This window comes from Anticarsia gemmatalis, chromosome 11, assembly GCF_050436995.1.
Source record: "Anticarsia gemmatalis isolate Benzon Research Colony breed Stoneville strain chromosome 11, ilAntGemm2 primary, whole genome shotgun sequence".
NCBI lineage: Eukaryota > Metazoa > Arthropoda > Insecta > Lepidoptera > Erebidae > Anticarsia > Anticarsia gemmatalis.
This window is the reverse complement of record NC_134755.1, coordinates 9,242,670-9,267,324: the sequence shown is the minus strand read 5'-3', so window position 1 is coordinate 9,267,324 and position 24,655 is coordinate 9,242,670. Positions and strand designations below refer to the sequence as shown.

The 24,655-nt window shown below is 34.9% G+C and overlaps 4 protein-coding genes across 7 annotated transcripts; 2 read left to right on the top strand and 2 right to left on the bottom strand.

The window, feature by feature from the left end:
* Positions 1 to 142: 142 nt before the first annotated feature.
* Positions 143 to 10,440, bottom strand: Tes (testin LIM domain protein). 3 transcript variants are annotated; one of them, XM_076119743.1, is made up of 6 exons: positions 10,257 to 10,440; positions 10,017 to 10,149; positions 8,812 to 8,964; positions 8,365 to 8,444; positions 3,081 to 3,239; positions 143 to 2,344 (listed from the first exon to the last, which is right to left on the bottom strand). In XM_076119743.1, the coding sequence occupies exons 1-6, from the start codon at positions 10,296 to 10,298 to the stop codon at positions 746 to 748; spliced, it is 2,166 nt and encodes a 721-aa protein (XP_075975858.1). In that variant the 5' UTR covers positions 10,299 to 10,440; the 3' UTR covers positions 143 to 745. The 3 variants fall into 3 exon arrangements, with proteins under 3 accessions (XP_075975858.1, XP_075975859.1, XP_075975860.1); XM_076119744.1 differs by having other exon boundaries at positions 10,275 to 10,439; XM_076119745.1 differs by lacking the exons at positions 8,365 to 8,444; positions 8,812 to 8,964; positions 10,017 to 10,149; positions 10,257 to 10,440 and adding an exon at positions 3,348 to 3,459.
* Positions 10,441 to 10,855: 415 nt separating this feature from the next.
* On the top strand, positions 10,856 to 15,657 carry Mtl (Rac family small GTPase Mtl). Its single transcript, XM_076120014.1, has 6 exons — positions 10,856 to 11,028; positions 11,120 to 11,235; positions 11,333 to 11,482; positions 11,733 to 11,815; positions 12,102 to 12,262; positions 14,290 to 15,657. Exons 2-6 carry the CDS (start codon positions 11,120 to 11,122, stop codon positions 14,365 to 14,367), a joined length of 588 nt encoding a protein of 195 aa, XP_075976129.1. The 5' UTR covers positions 10,856 to 11,028; the 3' UTR covers positions 14,368 to 15,657.
* A 474-nt stretch (positions 15,658 to 16,131) lies between these two features.
* On the bottom strand, positions 16,132 to 19,715 carry Sur-8 (leucine-rich repeat protein shoc-2). The gene has a single exon (XM_076119907.1). The coding sequence runs from the start codon at positions 19,382 to 19,384 to the stop codon at positions 17,681 to 17,683; it is 1,704 nt and encodes a 567-aa protein (XP_075976022.1). The 5' UTR covers positions 19,385 to 19,715; the 3' UTR covers positions 16,132 to 17,680.
* A 239-nt stretch (positions 19,716 to 19,954) lies between these two features.
* On the top strand, positions 19,955 to 24,338 carry CstF64 (cleavage stimulation factor subunit 2 CstF64). 2 transcript variants are annotated; one of them, XM_076120202.1, is made up of 11 exons: positions 19,955 to 20,143; positions 20,217 to 20,485; positions 20,648 to 20,773; positions 21,043 to 21,150; positions 21,391 to 21,487; positions 21,885 to 21,947; positions 22,250 to 22,394; positions 22,878 to 22,913; positions 23,484 to 23,587; positions 23,764 to 23,846; positions 24,104 to 24,338. In XM_076120202.1, the coding sequence occupies exons 1-11, from the start codon at positions 20,080 to 20,082 to the stop codon at positions 24,224 to 24,226; spliced, it is 1,218 nt and encodes a 405-aa protein (XP_075976317.1). In that variant the 5' UTR covers positions 19,955 to 20,079; the 3' UTR covers positions 24,227 to 24,338. The 2 variants fall into 2 exon arrangements, with proteins under 2 accessions (XP_075976317.1, XP_075976318.1); XM_076120203.1 differs by lacking the exon at positions 22,878 to 22,913 and having other exon boundaries at positions 19,956 to 20,143.
* The last annotated feature ends 317 nt before the right edge of the window (positions 24,339 to 24,655 follow it).

Here is a 24,655-nt window from a genome sequence, read left to right as displayed (position 1 = left end):
CAAAAATATGTTTTCTTTCACTGTAAGAGCAAGAGATAATATACATATCTCATACACATATAACTTTGAGAACTGATTGTTGTTTGCCTCATGTTCTAACTATCAATCACTTGTGTGGGAGGTAAAAATAATTAAAACAAAGTCAATATAGAATCTTTATTATTGTATATCATCCAAAAATACACATGGCACTTTATTCTTCTTGTACCCACACTACTAAATATTTTTGTATAAATATAATGAAAATTATATCCCATCTCAATCAAACTTATATTCTAAAGTCAATATAATTTGATATTATTCATCAGCGCCATTTCGTTATATTCTATCACATGATCTTATAATCTAACTAAACTTTCATATAAAATTTAGAACATTACACCTCGAAAATATAGGAATTTAACAAGGAATATTTTCTTATATTTAGAAATACAATGAAATATGGCAAGTAAATGCCAAAAATAAATACTTATTCAAATATTGGTCCCAAAGTACAGGAACATTATAGCTTGGACTTGGAATGTTACCTTACACTTATTTTTTCAAGTCTCTGTCTTTACTCTCTTCTCCAATGTAGAGAGACTTATAAAACTTATCCATAGATACTAATAGATAATATATTATAATACCTTAGGCACACCAACTCTACAAACTCTAAAATATAAAGTGTCAAAAATATAACTATGGCATTCTCAAACTGGAATATACTCTCTTAATTCTTATAATGTACTTTCAATCAATTCCATTACTTTATTCGGCTCTGAACACATGGCACACTACAAAATGGCATCTCCTGTTTGACGACAAAACGACCACTTAGCAAACTCTTGCCGCACATTCGACCGGAGCATATAAAGCAATCTGCATGCCAGTGCATATTACCCCACGACACTCCTTGTTGCTCAGGACCTATTACGCCTCCACAGGCCCGACAACGTTCAGCATAGAACTGATCATAGCATTGTAAACATATCGGGAGACCAGTCTTATCATCTGGAACGTACTTTTTCCCGCCGAGGGGCGCATCGCAATGATAGCAACAGAAATGTTGCACATGGAACGCCCGTCCTTCCGCGGCAGTGTAAGGACGTGTGAATATCAGTTCGTCGCATCCAGCACAACGAGGAATTTCCAAAACATTTGCCAAATCTCTGGCACAGTAAATTTCGCCTTTGTAGTAGAAATAAACGAGATCAGCAAGCAGTTCCCCACATTTGCTGCAGGTGAAACATTGTGGATGCCAAATAGCTTCTTGTCCGGCCCTCTCAGCTTTGACGGCGACTTCACCCGCGAACATCGATTTCTCACAACGCTGGCACGGTACACCTTCGTTGTAAAGTTTTCTGTTGAATTCTATCTCAGCTGGCGATAGAAGAGTCAAGTCAGCGAGTTGATCAATCATCTGATCCGTGCTCTCTGCGTAGTTCTGTGGTGGAGACAAATATTCAGCAGTTTGTGTTACTGGCATATTGTCCACAGTTTGGCTCTGCCACTCAACAGGGGAAGGTGGAACGGCGCCCGGGTAGGTACTGTAATTTGGCAATGGTGGAGGAGGAAGTTCATCTTCAGATTGGCTACGAAGATACTCTCTCAAAGGCGCAGTTTGCTGTGGTTCCACTTGATTGATAGGCTTAGTAACTGTTGAGTACTGAGGATTGATCTTTGTGGAACGGAGAGTGCCACTGTGCTCAGGAGTAACAGGCTCGTGTTTCCAGCTCCATATTTCACCATTTGGAGCGAATATTGTTCCTTTCTGTATTCTACTGTCCATCAACTTGGCTGTGTTCATAACATTATTATTGCTGGTCGACCAAATATCTGGCATGATTTGGGCGCCAAGAGCCTTGCTTGAAAACTCATTAGTCTCCTCCTTGAACTGAGGATTGTTGTTGTATTCTTCACGGAAGAGTTTAATAGGCTGCAAATAGACGTCATTTGTGACTGGCATGTTCAAGTCATCCAAGTTCTTAAAAAGTTTGTCATACACTGGACCATGTTCGACAGCACTCTTGATTCTGTCAGACTCGATGCGCATGACATGCAGTTTATCTTTCACGATGCGGCTAAGAATCGGACTGGATTTGTAGTCTGGTAGGTTGGCAGCACTGCTGACAACATTGCCTTGTGAATCCAAGACCAGCTTTTTGTCGGACGCATTTTTAGGCACAATGTTGTATTTGACTCCTCGCGATACGTTGGATATTTTGAGTGGTAATGCGTAAGATTTGGGGGCTGTATGAGTTTTGCTACTCTCGATGGATACGACGTCTCCGTTCTGCAGTGGTCCAACTCGGACGACGTTACCCATTCCCACGACATGATCCTTGATACGTGTGATGTATTCCTGTAAAATAAAAACATTAACATTAGTATCGTAAATAGAAGTTTTTATTTTTGGTTTTATTTTGTTTATGTCTAGTTTTAAACAAATATAGTGCCTATACCGGCTGACAGCCTTTGAATTTATAAGTATCTTGTATGTAATTTACGATATAATGTTGTTAAATCCTAACTAAATGAGTGAGTAGATAAGAAAGTTTAGTGTGTGGGCAATATGTAATGTGTATAGAACAATTATATTTGAGTAGGATGCATTAATGTTATCGTTATTATATCACAGCCGACCTAAATGTGCTATCACTATCAGTCACTGTTGAGTAGTTACAAATACCAGACAGGACATTAACAGGACTCTTTAAGTCTTTACATTAGTAAAGACTTAAAGAGCTTCATATTAATGAACTCACTTTAAAATGCTTGCTCGTTAATAAATAAATTGTCATTCGTTTGTTGTACCTACATATATTATACATTCTCACAAAAGCAATATATTCTACTCCATTTACCGACTCAAATGCGGAGTACTAAAATGAGGAGTCACTGTTTTCAAATGATTGCTTTTTTTATGCTTATGATTGTAAACGTTTGTCGTTTACGTATACGCCCGTGTACGTAGATGAAACGTGCGTATGCGCCTATGTCAAGCAACTTCATAACATTGCTATTATATTTAGAATAGGATCCAACTTATATACTAGTTTATATGTAAAAAAAACGTAGAATCAAAAGGTAATACTCACAGTGTGTTCGGATTTCTCGAAGTCGGATGCGTGTTGACGAACGGCGGGCGCTACATCGTGAGGAGGTAATTGTGTGCGGAGTTGCGCACGTCGTCGCCTCGCCGCCTCTGACCCTGACACCGGCGCCAGCGAGCCCAGGCATGACATGTACTCCGACACCTAGACATATCACAAATAATATAATAATAATAATAATAAAGCCCTTTATTTCCGAACCTTTGACAATTTTTCACATTAAAAAACAAAAGAAGTTAAAACAGTATCTACATTAAATTACAATAAGTCTCTCAGTTCGGTGTGCCTTAGGGCAAAGGCCTCCTCCAACTTTTTCCACTGCATTCTGTCTGCCGCCACTCTTGTCCAGAGGGGACCTAAAGTCATTTTCAGGTCATCCTCCCATCTTCTCTTTTTACGACCTCTACTCCTTGTGCCATCTCTTGGGTACCATATTGTCACCTGTTTGCTCCATTTTTCCTTTTTACACCTGAGCATATGTCCAGTCCACCTCCATTTAAGTTGATCAATACGAGCCAAGATATCAGTTAATTTCGTTTTGTGCCTGATGTCTGTACTTCTAACTTTATCCTTTAGTTTTAAGCCTAACATGCTTCTTTCCATACTTCTCTGACATCTTGCAAGTTTTTCTCTATGGTGTTTTGTCAAAGCCCAGGTCTCGCAGCCATATGTAATGCAGGGTAAAATACAGGTATCAAAGGTCTTCTTTTTGATTTTAATGCCTATTTCCTTGCTTTTCGTAATTTCTTTCAAAACCCAGTAGGTTTTCCATCCTGTTGCAATTCTTTTCTCTATTTCTTTCGACATCTGGTCATTAGGCGATATTATCTGGCCGAGATATACATATTCTTCCACATATTCCAGTTTCTGTCCTTTAACTGTTATATCTACGGGAATTGAATTAGTCATCACTTTAGTTTTGCTGGAATTCATCTCTAGGCCTAATTCTCTGCTTTTATCTGCTAGGGTTTGTATCATGGACTCCAGTACTTTTGGATCTTCTTCCATTAGGACCAGGTCATCCGCAAATCTTAGATGGTTTAATCTTGATCCATTTATGTTTAGACCTAGATGCTCCCAATCTAACTTCCTGAACATTTGTTCTAGCACTGCTGTAAACAGCTTTGGTGAAAGTGGGTCACCTTGCCTGACACCTCTATTTATTGGAAAAGCATCTCCTGTAGATTCCAGTCTTATCCTAGCTTTACTTTCACTGTAAATGTGTTTGATGATGTTGATGTAAGTATTCTGGATGCCCTGCTCTTTTAGACTTCGCCATACGACTTCATGTCTGAGACTGTCAAAAGCCTTGGCGTAGTCTATAAAGGCAATGTAAATAGTTTTACTATACTCGTTGTATTTTTCTATTAGCTGTTTGATAGTATGAATATGGTCTATTGTACTGAAATCTTTCCTGAACCCTGCTTGTTCCACAGGTTGGTTTTCGTCGAGTTTAACTGTGATTCTGTCCAAAATGATTTTGGCGAAAACTTTATATACATTTGAGATGAGAGATATGGGTCTGTAATTTCCGATGTCGTCTTTTGGACCTTTCTTGTGAAGAAGTATTATATGTGATTCTGCCCATTGGCTCGGGATGCTGCCAGTGTGTAGAATCTCGTTGAAGATTTTTCTTAGTAGCGGGCTTAATTTTGTGATTGTCCCTCTCATAAGCTCGTTTGTGATCCTGTCGGGTCCGGGTGCTTTTTCCATTTTTTGGCTTTTTATAGCTTTTTCTACTTCCGATACTAATATTTCTGGTATGTCTTCATTTTCTTCAGTTATGTGCTTCTGTTTGTATCCACTATCGTGTATGTTAAAGCTTGATTGATTTGAATATAATAACCTATAATAATTCGTTGCTATATATTGAATTGAACTCCGAGTGGTAGAGTGCCGTTCTTTTTCTTTATCTCTTAACTTTGGTATCCATTCTTTCCCCTTTTCACGAAGTTCCTTTAGCGCTTTTTTCGTGCCTCCTGTTTTATTTATGTGGTTCTCTAATATTTTGTTTCTTCTGATTTTTCTGTCTTTTCTCATATTTTCACGAATCTGTTTGCTAAGGTTAGATATTTCTTTTCGGTTCTCTTTTTTATCCTTCTTTGATAACAAGTTCATTCTATCTTGAATTAGTTTTAACGTTCTTTCGCTCAAAGAGTTTTCTTTACACTTGTTTGTTTCTTTTCTTGCCTGTGCTCTAAGCTTTTTCTCTATTTTTTTATATTTTTCGTTTAGGTCCATGCCTGAATTTACGGCTTCCATCAAGTGTTCTATTGTGTTGTCTGTATCCCTTTGTAAGTTAATTGTTTGCATATTGTTCATATGATGTCTGAAAGCTTTTGAACTTTTTTCATTGAGGCAGCTGCGTACCATACGATGGTTTGTGTTGAAATTTAATTTCTGTATTATTTCTGTATCACTAAAGACCTTAGCATTGTTTGTTATTATGTAGTCGATTTCGTTTTTAACCTTTCCGTCTGGGGACATCCATGTCCATTTATTCTTGGGTTTTTTACGAAACACGGAGTTTAGAAGTGTTAAGTTTTGCTCAAGAAGGAACTCTACAAGTTTTTCTCCATTTTTACTTCTTTTTCCTCTTCCGTATTTCCCTATTATATGTTCTTCTCCGGGTATTTGGACGCCTACTTGGGCATTGAAATCTCCCATGAGTACGAGATTGTTTTCAGAATATTTTTCGATAACTTCACGTAATTTATCGTAAAATTTGTCAATCTCTGTTTTTGTTGCTTGTTCTGTCGGCGAGTAGACTTGGATGACTGTCCATTTTTTCTTGTACTTCGGTAAGTTGATATGGATCATCGCTATCCTGTCCGATATTCCTTCAAAACCAATTATCTGGCTTTTGAGTTTTGACTTTACCAGGAATCCAACCCCTCTTTGTCCGGCGATTTCGCCTTTGAAGTACATAATATATCTGTTTCGCTCTTCTATTCCTTCTCCTGTTCTTCGCATCTCGCTTATGCCCAAGATGTCCCACTTGAGGTTTTCGATAGCTAACTCTAGCTCATGCAAGCTTTCTGGTGTTCTCAAGGTTCGTGTGTTTAGTGTACATATGTATAAGCTGCTTCGTTTTTGTTTCTCTTTTTCAGTATTTGATTTTGTTGGCTGATATGTTGGAGGGTGGTGGTCAGTTTCCCCCACGGTGACCAGCCGGATTGGGGGACAACATGTTTGAGTTTTTCTTATATCTAGGTGTGTTGTTTTATCTGTTTGTTGTTTCCGGTCCGAGGAGGCCTTTACTCGTTTTTTTGCATCTCTGACATCGAGGCGGATCGTTCACGCGTTACAAATGTGAGAATGCTTGGCTTAACTACTCCCTTATTTGTACTTGAGGATTGTTTTCCATTTGTTTCATTTTTGTTATTCGACTTTTTCTGAGATGGAGTGGGTGTGCTTGGGGATCCTGTTGGCGTTTCTCTCTTCCTCTTTTCGCGGTTGGAGTTCGTTGTTTTTTTAACGATTAGCTTATCATATTTTATGAACGCTATATTTCCGTTTTTTCTTTCCACTTCTAATTCTGGTTTTAGTTGTTTGCGTATTTCCAGAACTTCTTTAGGGTAGTCCTCATTGACAAACACATTTGAAGGAAGGTTGCGCTTGTTTTTCAGAATAAGATGTTTTTTCCAGGATGTTGTTAGAGTTATTTTTATTGGTCGGTTCTTATCAGGGTTCGTCCCGATTCTTTGGATGTTACTTATTTCTTGACTATCAATATGTGTTCCCGAATCTTCTAAAATTTCCTTCACAAAATCCACCAACTCTAACTCTGTTTTTCCTCTTTCTTCGATGCCGAAAAAGATTAGGTTATTCTTTCGCTTTTCCTTCTCTAAAAAAGATATTTTTTGTTCCAAGTTACTGACTCTAGTTTTGAGGTTGTTGTTTTCTTCTGTTAATATTTTTAACTTCTCGTCCAGGGCCTCCATTACATTTCTTGTTATCGCTGTTGTTAATGTTACTGTTTGTTCTTTAAACTGTTCGTTTATTTTAGAGAGTAAAATTTCCATTTGCTTTTCCATTTTTTTTTTTTTTTTTTGTGTAGTTTGGTGTTATAAACTGGTAACACTTGGATCCTTTTTCTACGTTGGCAACACTTTTTGCAGTTGTCAGCTGTCAGATTGATTTGGTTGGCAGTGACAGATTGATTGATTTGGTTGGTACTACTTGTAATCAATACTGGTGTGCGCTTTGAGGTTATAACGGTCAAAACTTTGTTTGAGCAGAGTTACCAAATAATTAGTAATTCCACTGTAATTTCCACTGCAACACTCCTCTGGTTTGATCTTCTGAAGATTTCACTGTAATATGCGTGTGGTTTTTCACTTTTTGCACTATTTAATTGGGAATATTTACGGAGCTCTCTTATACGTGGTTACACTTCCGTCGCCGGAACCGGAAAAAACATACAACATATAGACATATCACAAATACTATTTTATAAATATGTTTAAAAATTGGTAAACCGGACTATGACAGCTATCTCCTTGCTTGTTTAGTCAGAAAAAGGGAGTCTAGTTTTATATAGTTCCTGTATAATATAACCATGGATGTCATATAAAAATAATTATCAAATAAATGAGTCCAGTTAAGACATTTTTAACGTAATTTGAATCTCACACTTCAGTTAGAAACGGCGGGAAATCTAATCAAAACATGAAAATGATGAGTCACGAACAGAAATCATAAAATAACATTGCGGATTTACGTAAAATCCAATACAAAAATACTTCGACGTGATTGGTTAAACGTACGCCACATGTCTTATCGCATGTACACTGATAATCTACAGTATTGACTTATCACTTCAAGTTGCGCTAACAAAAATAACTACTGTAACACTCACACAGTACATCAACATCCAAAATGTACAAAACATCTTGATAACAACAAGATCTTTGCTAAAAGAACTATTAAAATGTATATCCAATCTTATTCAATTAATACGTATCCACGTGATAACAAATTAATAATGATTTATCAATTGTAAATAGATATACTAATGAAATAATTGATAAGATGGATGCTATCTACAAAACACTCTTGGGTTTTATTGATAGAGTTATGTATCAAAGTTTGTATGTTAGGTCAATGTCATTTCAAGGAACACCGTCAGGTTTTTAGTTGGTACTTTTACACTAATTTCGGGACTTTTAGCCGACAGAAGAGGACAGCATAACCCTGGGTGCTCTTCCCTAGGCGCAAGACACGCAGTAATGCAATTTCTTAACGTAAAAAAATGGTCAACACTTACCAATTCGGTAGATGCATTTGGCGGTACCCAGTCTAGTTTGACTGGCTTATCTGTCACCCCACGGATTTTGATGAGCGGTACTGAAATATACATGATACATTTATTAAAATAGAGTGTTGAGACAGCTGTGTATTGGTAAACAAGTATAATAATTGATCTTGTTAGAGGGCACATGTGACAAGGGTAAAGCAATGTAATCTAATTAAATAAAGGTATGATGTAAATACAGAATACAGAAGGGTAATATTTCTTAGTTATATAAAGAGTAATCTGCCAGACTTTTAATGTATATGGAAACTAGTAGTTCCGGAAACAGTTTCGTTATTATACAGATTTACACATATCATACTTAGTACAAAAAATATTCCATTGCAAAAAGGCTAGTTATACTTTAAGCTATTATAAAACTACACTTCAACTTATATACAAATCTTAAAGAATACTTACATGAAGCCTTCTTAGGTCTGGCTGTACCAAGGAGTTCAAACTGTGCCCATCCAGATAGATCGTCATCTTGCACATCATGGACATCTTTGCTGCAATGACAAGACCTGCACACCTTTCTCCAAAAGTGTAGGTCTAAGCCAGGGCAGGATGGTCCTGAAAAGAAAATAATTAGGTAACCATCAAGGTAAAGATCAAATAATGCTATTTCATGCATTCAACATATCCTCCTAGTTTTGGTTTATATAACATTTTGGGATTCTGCTTCAAGTGAAAGGGTTCATGATCATTTAAAAATGTTCTGTTCACAGTTAGGAAGCTGTGAGGAATATTAATAAATAGTAATTAATATCATCAAAATATTTGCTTTACAAACATTTCTAATCATAAATTATCAAGTAAATATTAAACCAGTTATCTATTTACTGTGAATTTGGATTTACAATTCCCCAATCTATTTTTAGTTACAAGTAGACAGATACAGTATTCTTATCTCTACTTATTCACGGGGACACTAACTTATGAGTAATATGAATATTTCCTGAACTGTATATTACTATAACAAAATGAATCAGACAGGAAAATTTGCTTTAAAATTAAATAAGACAAGACTTCCGGGAATAGTAGTACTATTACGGAAAACTTAATGAGTAATTAATTTAATTATAAATGTAGATTGCGTTTATTAATTAACATGGGGTGAGTCAGTGTTATCAATATAGTTAACCATTAAGAAAATTTGAACTTTAGTAAGCAAGAGTCTTTCTCTTTCCGGAACACTCTCAATACTCAGTATAAACAATTTAAGTATGAGCCTAGTCTATGTTTTTATTATTGTCATTCTAGAATAGGTATGTCTTTCAGCAATATTGAAGGTTAAAAAACATTAACTAGTAAAAATGGATTAGTTTTAACTACTTAATAACTATTAAACTATCAAAAAATTAAAATAGTTATTGAATACTGACAATTACATTACTATAAAGTCGTTAAAATTCAATAAAACACATAAAGGTTACAAGTTTAAAATAACAACATGCATAATTTGATAACGTTTGCATTGTTTTGAAATGACGTCATACAAGAAATAAAAACTTCCGGACGTGACTTTGTTGCGAAATAGCCGTTGCTAACCTAGAGAACACCTGAATTCGTAGCCGGAACTCTCCGATATATCAACATTAAAAGAAAAAAATCGCTTTGCTTACCGCAAGAGTTGCAAGGAGCACCGGCTCCACTATCGTGACCAAGTCGTGCTTTACTTAACTTCTCTCGTTGGCTTTCAAGCTTGGATAACCAAGCTGGAGCCTCTGGAGTCTCCACACATGACCCACTCATCTTCTGAAAATTATATCTTATGTTATCAATCAGTTATCACAAGTCAGATCCGCTTTATTCATTACCCCAAACAATATCTTTCAAAGTTTGAAAACTTTTTAATACTTCACTTTTACACAGTTTTTTACCGTTTTATCCTTTAAAGAAGCCATGGAAATGTGTTTGATGTTCTTTGTAATCTACATGAATTCCAATCCAATATTAGTTAACAAAATAACGTACAAAAGGAAACAAGATAAACACTGAACTTTGCGTGTACTTTTGATTGATAAATTTGTGATTATGACGTAAGTTTGGGCATCGGCGAATCGCGTTTCAGATATAGAGATGTTCCATTTCAACGATAAACTTTTATTAAAAAAATACGATTCATTTGGATGCCTAAATAATAAAGGTAGTAACAACCTAACTATTTTGTATTTAGATCACAAAGGTTATAAACTTAATAAAATATAATTTCTTTTCCCAGATTAAATAATAGTCTAAAAGAAAATAAAATATAACTTATTTAAATCTGCTATTGAAAACTAATATTTTCTGTCAAAAATAGGCTTATTCGTAATACTTATTCCTTTTAGATCTTTTCTTTGCTTAACTTGCTTGGAATTTATAACCATTGTATTGAATATTTTCCCTCAATTTTGATGACATAATTTATATGCATATAAATGAACGCACAACTTCATCCGTCACCTCAGTTACATTTTTAATCTGTATCCCTTCCGTAATGTCCCCATCCATCTTTCAATGCGTTTCCTATTCCAATTCGATGTAAAATTTGGGAAAAATTACTTCTTCTATAAATAGTTCATCAGTGTTTCAGTTCTTTGCTGTAAATATAGTGTTTGTAATTCAAAAACAGTGATAAAAATATTTTAAACGGTAATATTAATTGATTGTTTTCAACATACGTTTAGGTTTTACAATGAGTCATAGGTTTACCTTTATTTATCAATAATATTCTGTTCCGTAGATGTCATCTGGAAGGCCGATCAAGTGTGTGGTTGTTGGTGATGGCACTGTTGGAAAAACTTGTATGTTAATATCATACACTACAGATAGTTTTCCGGGCGAATACGTGCCTACAGTGTAAGTTTTGTTCAAGTTCCAGTCAAATCGTGTAGGATCTTGTTGTGGGAAGCCTTTGTAATTAACCGCAATGCTATTTTGTGTGTGGTTCTTACAGATTTGACAATTATTCGGCGCCAATGGTTGTGGATGGTGTGGCAGTGTCTCTAGGTCTATGGGATACGGCAGGACAAGAAGATTACGACAGACTTAGACCTTTAAGTTATCCACAAACAGATGTCTTCCTTATATGCTTCAGTGTTACAAGGTTAGTGCAGTCTCTCATAAAATATGTGCACTGTAAACAACCTCTAACAAACCACATATTTATTTGTAATTCATCTTGTAATATGTCTACTATTATATTATTAATGAGAAGAGTTATTGTTATGAATGTTAATAAGGTTCATTCTCTATGTTGTATCCATATTTTTAACATATATTAATTAATACCTTATTGATGAGAATAACACAACATAAAAAGATTATATCTAAATGCACTTTTGTTTTTATTTCAGTCCTTCATCTTATGAAAATGTTACCTCAAAGTGGTATCCTGAAATAAAGCATCACTGCCCTGATGCTCCTATAATATTGGTTGGTGAGTAAACAATATATTTGTAATGTATGAATAACTAAAGACTTGTGTTATCACAAAGGTGATTATTACAAACTTCTACAGTACTTCTATCTTACAAACTTTTCTAAAAAGTATGGTATTCTCATTTGGTTTGAGTATTAATTCTCAAGCATTATTGATTCTATCTTATAGATTTTCCATTTCTAACCATACAGAATTACATGCAAACAAGTAATACTGAGTAAAGAATGCACTCAAAAAGCAGCAGCATTATGCACAACAACTAACAAATTTCTTAATATTTTAGGTACAAAGATTGACTTGAGGGATGACCGTGAAACTCTCAGCTTATTGTCTGAACAAGGCATGTCACCATTGAAGAGGGAACAGGGACAAAAGCTGGCCAACAAAATTAGAGCTGTGAAATATATGGAATGCTCTGCTCTCACTCAGCGTGGTCTCAAACAGGTATGTTTCACAGAGTAATTTATTATTGGAAATTTTAATGTTCTCACCTTAGACAAGTAGATTCCAGCCCAAACACTTAACTTTTGTTAGTCAGTCTATACATATTCACTGAGGAATCAAATGTGTTTTTAATGTCAGCCTAAATTATAGTCAAAGTAGTGATAACTACATTCTATTTCAAACCTAACTAAAAGATACTATGATATCTTTATCTGTCTAGTACAACAAAAATAAATTAACAAACTAATAAAGTCATTCTGCTAGAAGATAGATTTTATTCAGTGGTTCCTTAAATTTATGACCTGCAAAATATCTCTATAGTTTTCTCATAGTATCAAGTTTCATGATATTTTCCCACCAGTCTTTCATGATGAGTCAATGACCAAGTCATTATAAATACCATAGTCACCACAGGGAACTTTTCACAGGATGATTCACCATAATGCTATGCACATAAAGACCTATGTTATGAATAGTAATTATGAACTGTTTTGGCTAATTAATCAACTTAGTTGTGGTCATTCTTTGATGTTCTGAATTGTCTGTTGAATTTTGTCTTGGTTAAAACTTTAAACCTATTTGAGGCAAAAATATATTTATGTCTTTATTAGGTCATTGCCAAGGCACAGGTTTTGACTCACAATAAGAGAAGACCTAAAGTTATCCACCAATAAACTAACCTTAAAAATTGTTAATACAAAAATTTTCTACATATAAAAATACTGACAATATTAAAGACAAGATGTTTTCATTCCTTATCCATATGATAATTTCTACACTGTCAATTGGTTAGGTATGATAAAAGATACAGTCATCATCAGCCTAGCTTTTATTCCAAATATATTAGGGTCTTCTTCCTGTCATCAATTCATGTATTCAAATATCTTAATGTATCTTTAGCTTCAGTCATTCTCCCAAGTCTGGTATAAACATTGTGACAGAGTGCAACAGGAAGGTGTGGGCGGTTGGCTAGGTCACCTGACATTTTACCAGACTAGTTTGTTGAATCAGTTACACATATTTAAATTTTATTATAATTTGGTTTGCAAATTATTACTCTTGTAACACATCAAGAGTATTGCTTTCAATGGTGTTCTCTTATATACATATATTCTATGATTAATACTACTACTAGCATTTAATAAATCTAAGCCTCTGTTAACTGGGTAAGCCTGTGTATACTTTTTACTGTATATAAGTTTCTTTTTAAAAGACAGCACTCTTAATAAGCAGTTCTCTTGTGTCGCGAGGACTTTTACAAACATACAAACAACGGGCGCAAAGTACAACCAATCCCGAAACAACTATTTGTTTATCGGCCAAATATTTGTTTTGTGTGGGAAAAGAACCCACGACCTCCCAACGCACTGGTAGTGGCGTGGCGACCACCTGGACCACGGCGCCACGGAGGCAGTAAAATAAGTTTAATGCATAATTTGATAGTTGAAATCAATGCCCCATTTTTTAAAATTGCCATTGATAATAAAGAAATGATATTTATCTAGAATTGAATGAATAATTGACAATGGGTTACCTCATATTTGATAAACAATTTTCCTATTAGTTTAGAATCAATGAATATTGAGGACTATTTTATTTGAATGATAATATTGAATCAAGTTTACAAAAAATTATATTGTTTACTTTAATAGTAGTTTTTTAGATTGCTTCCAATTAATAAAAGGGTATCGGATCCAATTTATTTATTACTAGCTGACCCGCAACTTCGCTTGCGTCACATAAGAGAGAATGAGTCAAAATTTTCCCCGTTTTTGTAACATTTTTTACTGGTACTCTGCTCCTATTGGTCGCGTAGCCTAACCTTCGTCAATAAATGGGCTATCTAGTACTGAAAGAATTTTTCAAATCGGTCCAGTAGTTCCTGAGATTAGCGCGTTCAAACAAACAAACAAACAAACTCTTCAGCTTTATAATATTAGTATAGATTTATAAATTCCCATTTTGTATATTATAGTTTATAAGGAAATTCTTTGTGTTTCCTAATCACATTGATTATTGTTACACAGGTATTTGACGAAGCTGTTCGTGCAGTATTAAGACCTGAACCACAGAAGAGACATCAGAGGAAGTGTTTAATTATGTAAATAGACTCCATGACAAATTCGACAATTATACATGCAGGAATCTCTTGACGACAGTAATAATGTGTTTCTATACCAATATGTACTTCCAACATCACACTCACCAAACTTTATTGAACATGTTGAACAAAATTACAGTGATTATACGCCGATAAGTGCCATAAAACACATTCTTCATACTGCATAGTCAATCTTTATATTATAATATCTTGTTTACTCATATCAGGAACATCACACAATTATTTTAGTTATATTTTCTGCTTATATTTAAGCATATGAAAATGCCAAAGATTTTATGAATAGTTATAAGACTCAATATATAATTTAGTATGTTTTAGTAAAAATCACCAATGGTTAGAAACAAATTGTTACTGTTATGTAAAATGACTATAATGTTATTTTTGTATATGCAACTGGACCTCAATATTCGAAGTTTTGAAATATATTCTTATGCAACTTGTGAATAACGACTGACCGTAGATGCTAGTTTATAACATACTCAATTTAATCTCGAATTAGTTGCAGAACTTAAGCATTTATTATCCAGTGAATGACGTATTTGTTAAGCGGTATTTTATTTAGATATGTATCATTAATATCCATGCTTATAATAACTTGTAGGGTTTGTGCTTTATTCTCATTGAATAAGGTGTTTATTGATCGATGCTGGTTACTGATAAGCTAACATTTTCTAAAGGCAATAACTTGAAACATTACATTTTATGTAAATGTATTACATACGTAATATAAAGTGACAAATACCCTATCGGCAGCTGACATGACTGTTGTAAGCTTTAGTGATGGTGAAGTTAAGTCTATCTGCGTTATTCTACAAATATTTTCGATTCTCTTTTAATTCTAATTTAATTATATTATTTCGAATAATGTTTGTGATTAGACAAAGTGTGTTTATAGTGATTTATTAGGGCGAAATATTTTTGTATGTGAAAATCTTAGATGTAAGGATTATAATGCATTTAAAAGTACTAATTTCTCAACGAAAGAAGAGCACAACTTACATAGTGTCTCATGCGAACATGAACAAGGAAATAGTTTAAGAGCTGGTGTTAACTTCTCTGATGGGCCTTATGAGTGACGGCTGGAAGCAAAGTGTTTCTAAAGAAAGATAATTGGTGTGCATGTTGATAATTATGCACCATCAATTTATTGATATTATTTGTAGACTGCTTTGATTTACATGTAAAGCTTCAAAAATAATTCGTGTATATACCTATTTATGTAAGAGCTAAATGAAACTTGTGTATTATGCACTTCATAAATTATTGAACTTTATCATGGTCTTCTTATTTCACAACCTTACCCTTTAAATAGTCACCTACGCTTTGTCTTCTATAAAACTTAATGTTTCTGTGGTTTAAGTGTACGCGATTCCCCAAAACACAGTGTCGGCCAAACACGTCGTAGTTTTTCTGTTAAATTCAGTATCTGACAACAGACGAATATTCTAAGTCTATCTTCTTGATACTGTCAACTTACCTTGGTAATCATATTTAAATGCTCCTGGGTACTAATAGTTAGACGTTTGTTACTATAATCTATAGTACCTAAATAATTCCCACTATCAAGCTTCAGTATTAAAATCACGACCCTAAACCTGAAAAGTACCTCGTTCAAACGCCTACTTGTTTCGTATGAGAATCGAACCTATGACACAGAGTAGCGTAGCGTCCACTTTAACTACTGTGCAACTTGTGTCCAAGGTCCTATCACAAACTGCCTATTTATGTGGGTATCTATTGATTGTCAGTTTGTTTATAGCCCTTTACCCTTACTCATATACAAGATGCGGTCGTAGATTCTATCGCAAGACCTCCGACCTCCTTTATCACGGTTATGTTATTTAATTGAAACAGCCAATTACTATATAATTAATTTATTTCATATAACACGTTTACATGTCACTGAAACATTGATTATAAACAAATACCTACACACGGATCGACATTTAAATGAGGATAGATTTACCAGAGCGCTTAGCACAAGACGCAAAAACAGCAATCTATGAATAATAATAATAATGGTTACATTTGTGTAATAATGTCATGGAAGAAAAATTGTTTCTAATCGTCCTTCAAAAAACAATTTGTGACTAGAAAACTATGTTTATCGTATAAAATATTAACATCGATTTTTCATTAAGAACTAGGATTATAAAAATTGTAATGAAATGTATAATAAGTAGATCGTAATGTAAATAAAATGTGTGCGCAATACGACACAGCAAATTGAAGAATAAGTAGATAAATACACTTTTCGCACATAAATATAGCCTAACGTAAACATAAATTGTAACTAATCACTAACACTTATAAACATAGAATATTAAATGCAACGAATAGGAAACCTATAACAATGTATTTATAAATTAATCAATTGTGATTTTCCTTAGATTCAACAGTGGCATACAAACCACTCCATTTGCATGTTCATGAGATCTTTGAAGGTTTCAATCTCTAAATAGAATTAACTCATCTATAAAACATGAAAATCTAATTTACATGTAAAATACTGATTACAAACTTCAGTGTTTAAAATGATTTATCCATTTACGAAATCTACAAAATATATCTTAATGAGAAAATATTTTCATATAACAATTTAACAGTATTTCTAGATATTGTCCAAACAAACAGTATCTCTGCAAAAGGTTTAAACAAACAGTTTACTTAATTCTTAGTCAACTGGTATCCTATGACGCTAAGCTCAATAAATTGCACATCCCACCTAATTTGGATGATCAATAATATAACAATCAGAAATTAGAAGCTTTTTATATTCAAAGACTTTTCTCACAATATTCAATGCTAGATTCATCCATTGATGGATTACAAAACATTGATAATGATTATTGTGCATTTACATTATATACAGCATTTTACAATAATTATACTTTTTATCTACTAACACTAATTAGTAGTATTTTTGTGTTTTTATAATTTTTGTGATACAGATAAAACAATTACTTAAATCTTAAACATCTAAGTAATGAAAACATTAAATAGCATATTATTGGAAGTTACATAAATATATTATTAAACTGGACACAAAAAGTTATTATGAAACAAATTGATAGACAGAATCCCATATAATATAAAACATTATAATCCACAAATAGGAAAATTCTTACATTTAAAAATTACTTGTAGCATATAATGGTTATAGGTTTTTTATTTTCTTTTTTGTTTTATTTCACAACAGATTTTTTGAGTATACATTTTCTGAAAAAGCTTGCACTTTCAAGCATCTACCAAACTTAAGTGCCTTCACTGCTTGGTAAGAAGTCTTCTTCCTGATATCACATGGCTCTGTAGGGGCCCTGAGACTTTAAGTATTGAATTACTAGTGAGGGGCCTGAAGACACCACTTCCGGTGGGATGGCAGTCAGCGGGCAGTTCTCAATGCTCATTATTTGCAGACTGACACATAATGCAAGCTCAAATGGCAAATTGCATAAATTAGGGTTATCATTCAAGTACAGTGACTCCAGATTCTCCAATGTGCCTATTTCCTCTGGCAAATACTGGAGATTATTCTCTCCTACACTGAGGAATGTGAGGTTAGTCAGGTGGCCAATAGAACGAGGCAGGGAGGTCAATTGATTTGATTGAACAATCAGTTTTTGTAGATCATGTAAAAATCCAATCTCATTTGGCAACACTTCTAACTTATTTTCTTCCAAATCCAAAACCCTCAGTTTCCTCAAACTTCCAATACTTGGTGGTATGCGCTTCAAGCAATTGTTGGACAATATTAAAATTTCTAAGTTCTGTAAGCATTGTATGTCATCAGGCAATTTTGCCAATTGGTTTGTTCCTAAATTGAGTTCCACCATGTTGACCCAATTTCCAATATCAAGTGGAAGTGAGGTCAGTAAATTCTCTTTCATATTCAATTTAGTTAAATTCTTAGCCCTTGAAAATATTCCGTATGGAATTTTATCAATCTGGTTGTGTTCAAGGTTGATAGAGAATACATTTGTGAATTGAGCTGGGCCTCCTGATGGGTAGCTGGCAAATGAGTTGCGAGATAGAGTGATACTCGTCAGTTCGTTCAAACTGGCCAAGAGACCTTCAGGCAGTTGAGATATTGAGTTTCCTTCAACATTAAACTCATCCATGTGTTTGCAATTGCTTAATGTAGCAGGTATAGCAGTCAGCCGGTTATATCTGAGACCCAGCCGACTAATAGCATGAAGGTTGCCAATAGTCTCTGGTATATCAAGAAGGTCATTGTGTTGCAAGTCTAGTGTTGATAAATTAACACAATTACCAATCTCTTTTGGCAAATGCTCTAAATGATTATGTGACACATCAAATGTGACTAAATTCACCAAATTGCCAATGCCCGAAGACAATTCCTTGATCTTATTCTCTCTCAAACTCAGCATAGTTAAATTTGTGAGATTGGCTATTCCATCGCCAACCACTCTGATCCTGTTGAATCTCAAAAAGAGAGTTGTCAAGGAAGTGAGCTCATACACCACATCGGGTATGTCACTGAGTTTGTTGTGTCGCAAGTCTAATACTTTCAGACATCTAAGGTTGGCCAGTGAATCTGGTAAGCTTGTTAGTGAGTTTTCATTCAATGCTAGAGTCTGCAAGTTTGTCAGACATCCAAACTCAGCTGGCAGAGCAACCAACTTGTTTCCATACAAATAAAACTCAACCAAATGTGTTAGATCCCTGACATTCGGTGGGAGGGATGTAATAGATGATTTGCTGAGATCTAGCCGTCTAACTCCTTCATCGCGACATCTCATGAACTCTTTGATGACATCTAAGTCTGCTTGAATAGGTTTATTCTTTTTAGCTGTTGGTTTAGGTTTGTTAGACTCGGGGTGCTTGACTGTCACGACCTTGGGTCGCGCACCCTCAGTGTTGGTCAACGACGCAGTCGATAACTTCTTCTCCCTCATGCTGTGATATTTTTCTCTCGGGCTTACGGTACCAATGGAATCTAAAGCTTCAGAATTATCTCTCGATGAGTTATCGAGATTCATTCCGTTATATTAGAATCACCGACACTCTTTGTGACGATCTATTACCTCCTCGAAGATTATTTACTAAAACACACTTGACATGGTTTTGTCATCTCATCGCATTAGAAACAAATCAATACCTATTTCTGAGTGGTATGAAATGAACGACTTCCTGAATTATACCACGCCAACAACCAGCACACCAATTGCAATTAACACAAGTACCACATTCATATAATAGATTTTTGGCTTTTAGTTTCACAAAAATACGCTATACACCCAAAAATAATGATTTTATGAGAACACAGATTCTGTAACAAAAATGGAACAGAATCCGATTCAGATTTCAGGGTTGACAGATAACTTCAGACAAGTCAGATAGTCCAATTCAATTATAATAAATTACATTTTAGTCGAGTCCTAAATTAATACTAACCTATTATAAAATGTATCAAAAACACAGATTAGTTAACTAAGTAAATAAAATTAAACTTAAAATGGTGTTTTACACAAAATTATTAGATATTTTGTAAGCTTTACATAGTTTACATTTACTTTGCACCGAGCAGCGGCGTTGGCATAAAAAAGACTAGTGTCAATGTCAAAAACTTCTTCGAAGTAAGAGGCTAGGAGTTAGTTTATTGTTATTTGTTGGCTTATTTGTAAATAACCAACAGGCTTTCTTCGTTATTTGAGAAAAAGCCAAAGCTACAATCATGGATAAAAGCAAGGAAAAAGAAGAGCAAAGTATCATGGATAAATCCATGAGATCTGTCTTCGGTACGTAGAAAACGAACGTTTCTCAAACATATCTCATGTTAAGGATTTTTGGTATAATATGTTTCTGTTTTAGTGGGTAATATACCATACGAAGCAACAGAAGAGAAACTGAAGGATATCTTTAGTGAGGTCGGGCCTGTGTTGTCGTTCAAATTAGTATTCGATCGAGAGACCGGCAAACCTAAGGGATATGGCTTCTGTGAATATAAAGATCAGGAGACGGCTCTCAGTGCGATGCGTAATCTCAATGGATATGAAATTGGTGGGCGATCTCTTAGAGTTGACAATGCTTGTACTGAAAAGTCCAGAATGGAGATGCAAGCCTTGATGCAAGGGCCTCAGGTAAACCACATTAATTTTCAACAGTATTCATCACCTTTTTACTGTCAGTCAACTGTCAAAACATTCATTTTTTAAACATTGGAGCAAAGGTAGGTACTTCTGTGCTACTGCCAGTCTGTCTATCAACTGAGTAATTACATACTTTCTTCGCTAAACTTTTAGGTTGAGAATCCCTATGGTGAGTCTTGTGAGCCAGAGAAAGCTCCAGAAGCTATCAGCAAGGCTGTGGCCACTCTTCCGCCAGAGCAAATGTTTGAACTGATGAAACAGATGAAACTCTGTATACAGGTAATGTCGACATAAGAATTGTTATTAAATGGTTTTTAGTTGAAAATGTGTGTAAAGAAAACTATTTTAGTTGCTCAAAATAACTATATTGTAGCTGAACACCTATGTATAAAATAAATAAACACAAAATACCTATGTTTACCTATTTTTTTAAATACATTTGAGTTAATCCTAGATATTAGGTAACACAGACTATACAGCTGACAAAAGTAAAACATTTTGTGGTAAAAAAAAAATTGAAAATTGATCTGTAATTTGTCAATTTTCAGAACAATCCCAATGAAGCAAGAAACATGCTGTTACAAAATCCTCAGCTGGCTTATGCACTTCTGCAGGCCCAAGTTATCATGAGGATTGTGGACCCAGCTTCAGCTGTTGTAAGTATATCTACACTATTCATATTAAAGGACACAGTAAACCTATCGTTTCACTAGAATTTCTTTTTGTACCAATCATTGTAAAGGAATTCATTGATGATCTTTGACATAGGCTTTTGTTGGTTTATTAGTTCCTACAACAAATATTGTAACCTGTGTTATGGTGGTGATGATTTATAAGTTTTACCCATGTGATAATAAAAAGTTTGTGAAGTTAAAACCTCATTTAAAATGTTACAGGCCATGTTGCACCCCAGCAACCCAGTGCCACCTGTGATGCAGCCTGGAGAAAAGCCACCCATGCAGAATCCTTACATGCAGAACAACCCCCCACCTCGTAAGTAAATTTCTGATAACTTTTTAGAGTAACACCTCTATCTATAAAACTTAAAGGCTATCAAACTATTTAAGGAAAATATTGCAAATTTTTTTAACAAACTTTTTTAAAATTGCTGAAATGGCAATTCAATATAGAGGCGCCCATAGCCAGTGGCTCTCACCGGTTGGTAAACAATATGTGGGTTAAGCAAACCTTGGAGCGGTCATTCCATAGATGGGTGACCGCATAGTGTTATTTGCACTGGGCGTGTCCGTGCTTCGGAGGGCACATTAAAAGTCAGTCCCGGTTGTAGTCAATTAAGATAACAGTCGTTAAGTCACGTCAGAGGCTTTCGGGCGGCTTGGACAACTTTGACTCTAGGTTTATCGCTGAGAATATATAAATTAACTTTCAGCTCAGCAGCCACCTTTGCCTCCTATGATGAATACCCCAGTTCCACCTCCAAACCAGTATGTTCGTAAGTAAAAATCTATTGTTCTTTTCTTGTGTTATTGTCTTATGAGCTTCCTGACGAGCCCCATAGCCCGTCGGTAGTGTATGCAAATCCCGAGTCATATTTAAATTAGAAATCATCAAATACCTAATAATTATATAACTTTTGCAATATCTGGTAATGACCATATCGAGGTGCTTCGACAAAAATAAACACAAAAAAGAAAAAAAAAGCTCGAAAAAATAAAATATTCTTGTGTATCCCGTTGTAGCATCAAAAAATTTCAATAATAAACTTTTTTATTTAATGGTATTTGTAAACTGCAGCTCGCCCAGCGATGGGAGACGTAGACTTGCGCGGTGGGCGACCGTCTGCTAGTGGGCCACCACCTCTCCTCGATCAGGACATGCGCAGCCTGCCACCAGTGCCACCACATCCTGTGCCGCCGCCACAGCACCACTCTGGGGATGGGTATGTGACCACACACCATATTATGTTTGTTTATGTACATGTGTCAGTCTGCTAATATTCCTTGCGTATAGTTGAAAATTGAGGGTATCCCTTTGAATACTATTTAAAGTGAAGTTTCAAAAGTAAACTCAAAGTTTTTCCATAAAGATAGTTTTTTTTTTCAAATGAAGCCGACTTTAATACATGTTTACACGAACTTTTAAGAAATTAAAATTGGTTAGTATAATTTCACTGTTGGGTAGACGTTCAGTTCATTGTGGTGAAATCACTTATCACTATTAGCTACGTAAGTATCACAATCTAATGGGTCAAGTTGACATCAGTTACAAAACTCACCTATGAATTTTTACTTCCTACGTTTAAGAAAGCATTGCTATATTAGAACTGACTGCTATTTTGCTATAAAGACAAAAAATGGTGCTCATATGTTATTAAGTCTATGTATTTCATAATGTAATGTCGATTTTACAATTTTTCCTCAAGTACCGCTCCTACAACGGAGACAGTACTGCCTGAAGTGTAAGTTGATTTTAGAATTAACCTCGTATTTTAATATTATTTGTGTTTTTCCCCTTGCTTTTATGTTTTATATTATACACTATTTATTTATTTTACAAGGTCTTTATGCATGTGGTCACTTTTTATTTTACGCCTGTTATCACATTTTGTATATAAGTCCGACAAAAAGCTATAAGGCAAGCTGCCAGTGGTCAACTAAAACAGGTATTTTTATGCGCTGTGCGTTATTTACTTATCAATTATATTGCGTTTCTGGTAGATAAATTGGGTGGGAAGAAAATTCCGCTAATAAAAACTTTGAAATGAAGTTATCCTATTGGTAAAATATTATCCCTTTATCAAACTATTTAACATTGAATAAGAATATTCAATGTTGAATCATCTGTTAGGAGCGCAGACCATTGCCTGTCCACCGTCATCGTCCTAAGACTGGATATAACGACGGCGTACATTTACTATCGCCAAAGTGTTGTATATGCTTTTTGTTTGGTGACTGCGTCGGTGGACGAACGGGTACAACATAATTATATTAAAACACTTTCTCATAATTATAAACTTATGTTATGACAGTGGTTTCCCTCGCGATCCTCGGCTAGCCGGCATGCAGTCGCAGTCGTTTAACGCAGACCCCCGCGTGCGACCCAACGACCCACGCAACCAACCCAAGATGCAGCGTAAGTATTTAAATAACTAATCACTATTTTGCCCTTATAAAACGGTCTCACTAAATTTAATTAACTGGTAGCTAATAAAATAAATACCCTTTTTGTGACCGGAAACTATGTTATTGTTGTGAAAGTTGTCATAGAAGTATTTGCAAACAACCATTTAATTATTGTGTTTGTTGCAGAACAAATGCCGCCCGGTATGCCGAGCGCGGCCCAGGCTAGAACTATTCAAGGCATTCCATCAGGCGCTTCTGATCAAGAGAAGGTAAGAAAAAGCATCATATATGGGCCGAATTTTCCATTTTTAGATGCCGTTATCTGCAGTTTGTACTGTGTTTCGGTAGATTCTAATAATATAATATCTATCTAGCGATGTAAAAATCTAACTCTAAAAACACTGAAGTGGTTTACCATTTTACTGTAACTACTTACTATAAACTATTTTACGAGTAGTTAAATAACTAAATAACATAGGAAGTCTTTTGTTGTTGTATTTATATGTGGTTCTTTCTGTCCCACCAGGCTGCTCTGATTATGCAAGTGCTGCAGCTCTCCGACGAACAAATCTCGCTACTGCCACCAGAGCAGCGCTCCAGTATTCTCATGCTCAAGGAACAAATCGCAAAGAGCACTCAGCAGCGTTAAACCACACATAGTTACTTTTAGAATAAGTTAACCATTTTTCTCGTACTATAAACTATGTATTTTGACAAATAAATTGTTGTTTGTATAAGCAATAAAATAGAAAAGAAAGTGAGATGTGTATACTGTTTTATTTATATTCCTTATAGGAAAAGGCGTGTAGAGACCAAAGCACGTCACTTGTTACGATGACCCTTACAAACTTTCCTTTCCTCATCAACATCCTTAAATCTCGTCATACTTTTTTTACATCTAATGATTATTTACGACTTTTCTTAGACTGGATCAGAATAACTGCTCTATTCTTTGTTTAAACATTTATTAAGGAGGTTGAATTCAAAAAATTGCATATTTTTTTAAATAGACTTAATAAAAAATATTAAACTTCTCGTTTATTTTCTCTGCGCTCCTTACATGTTAAATCAATGCCTT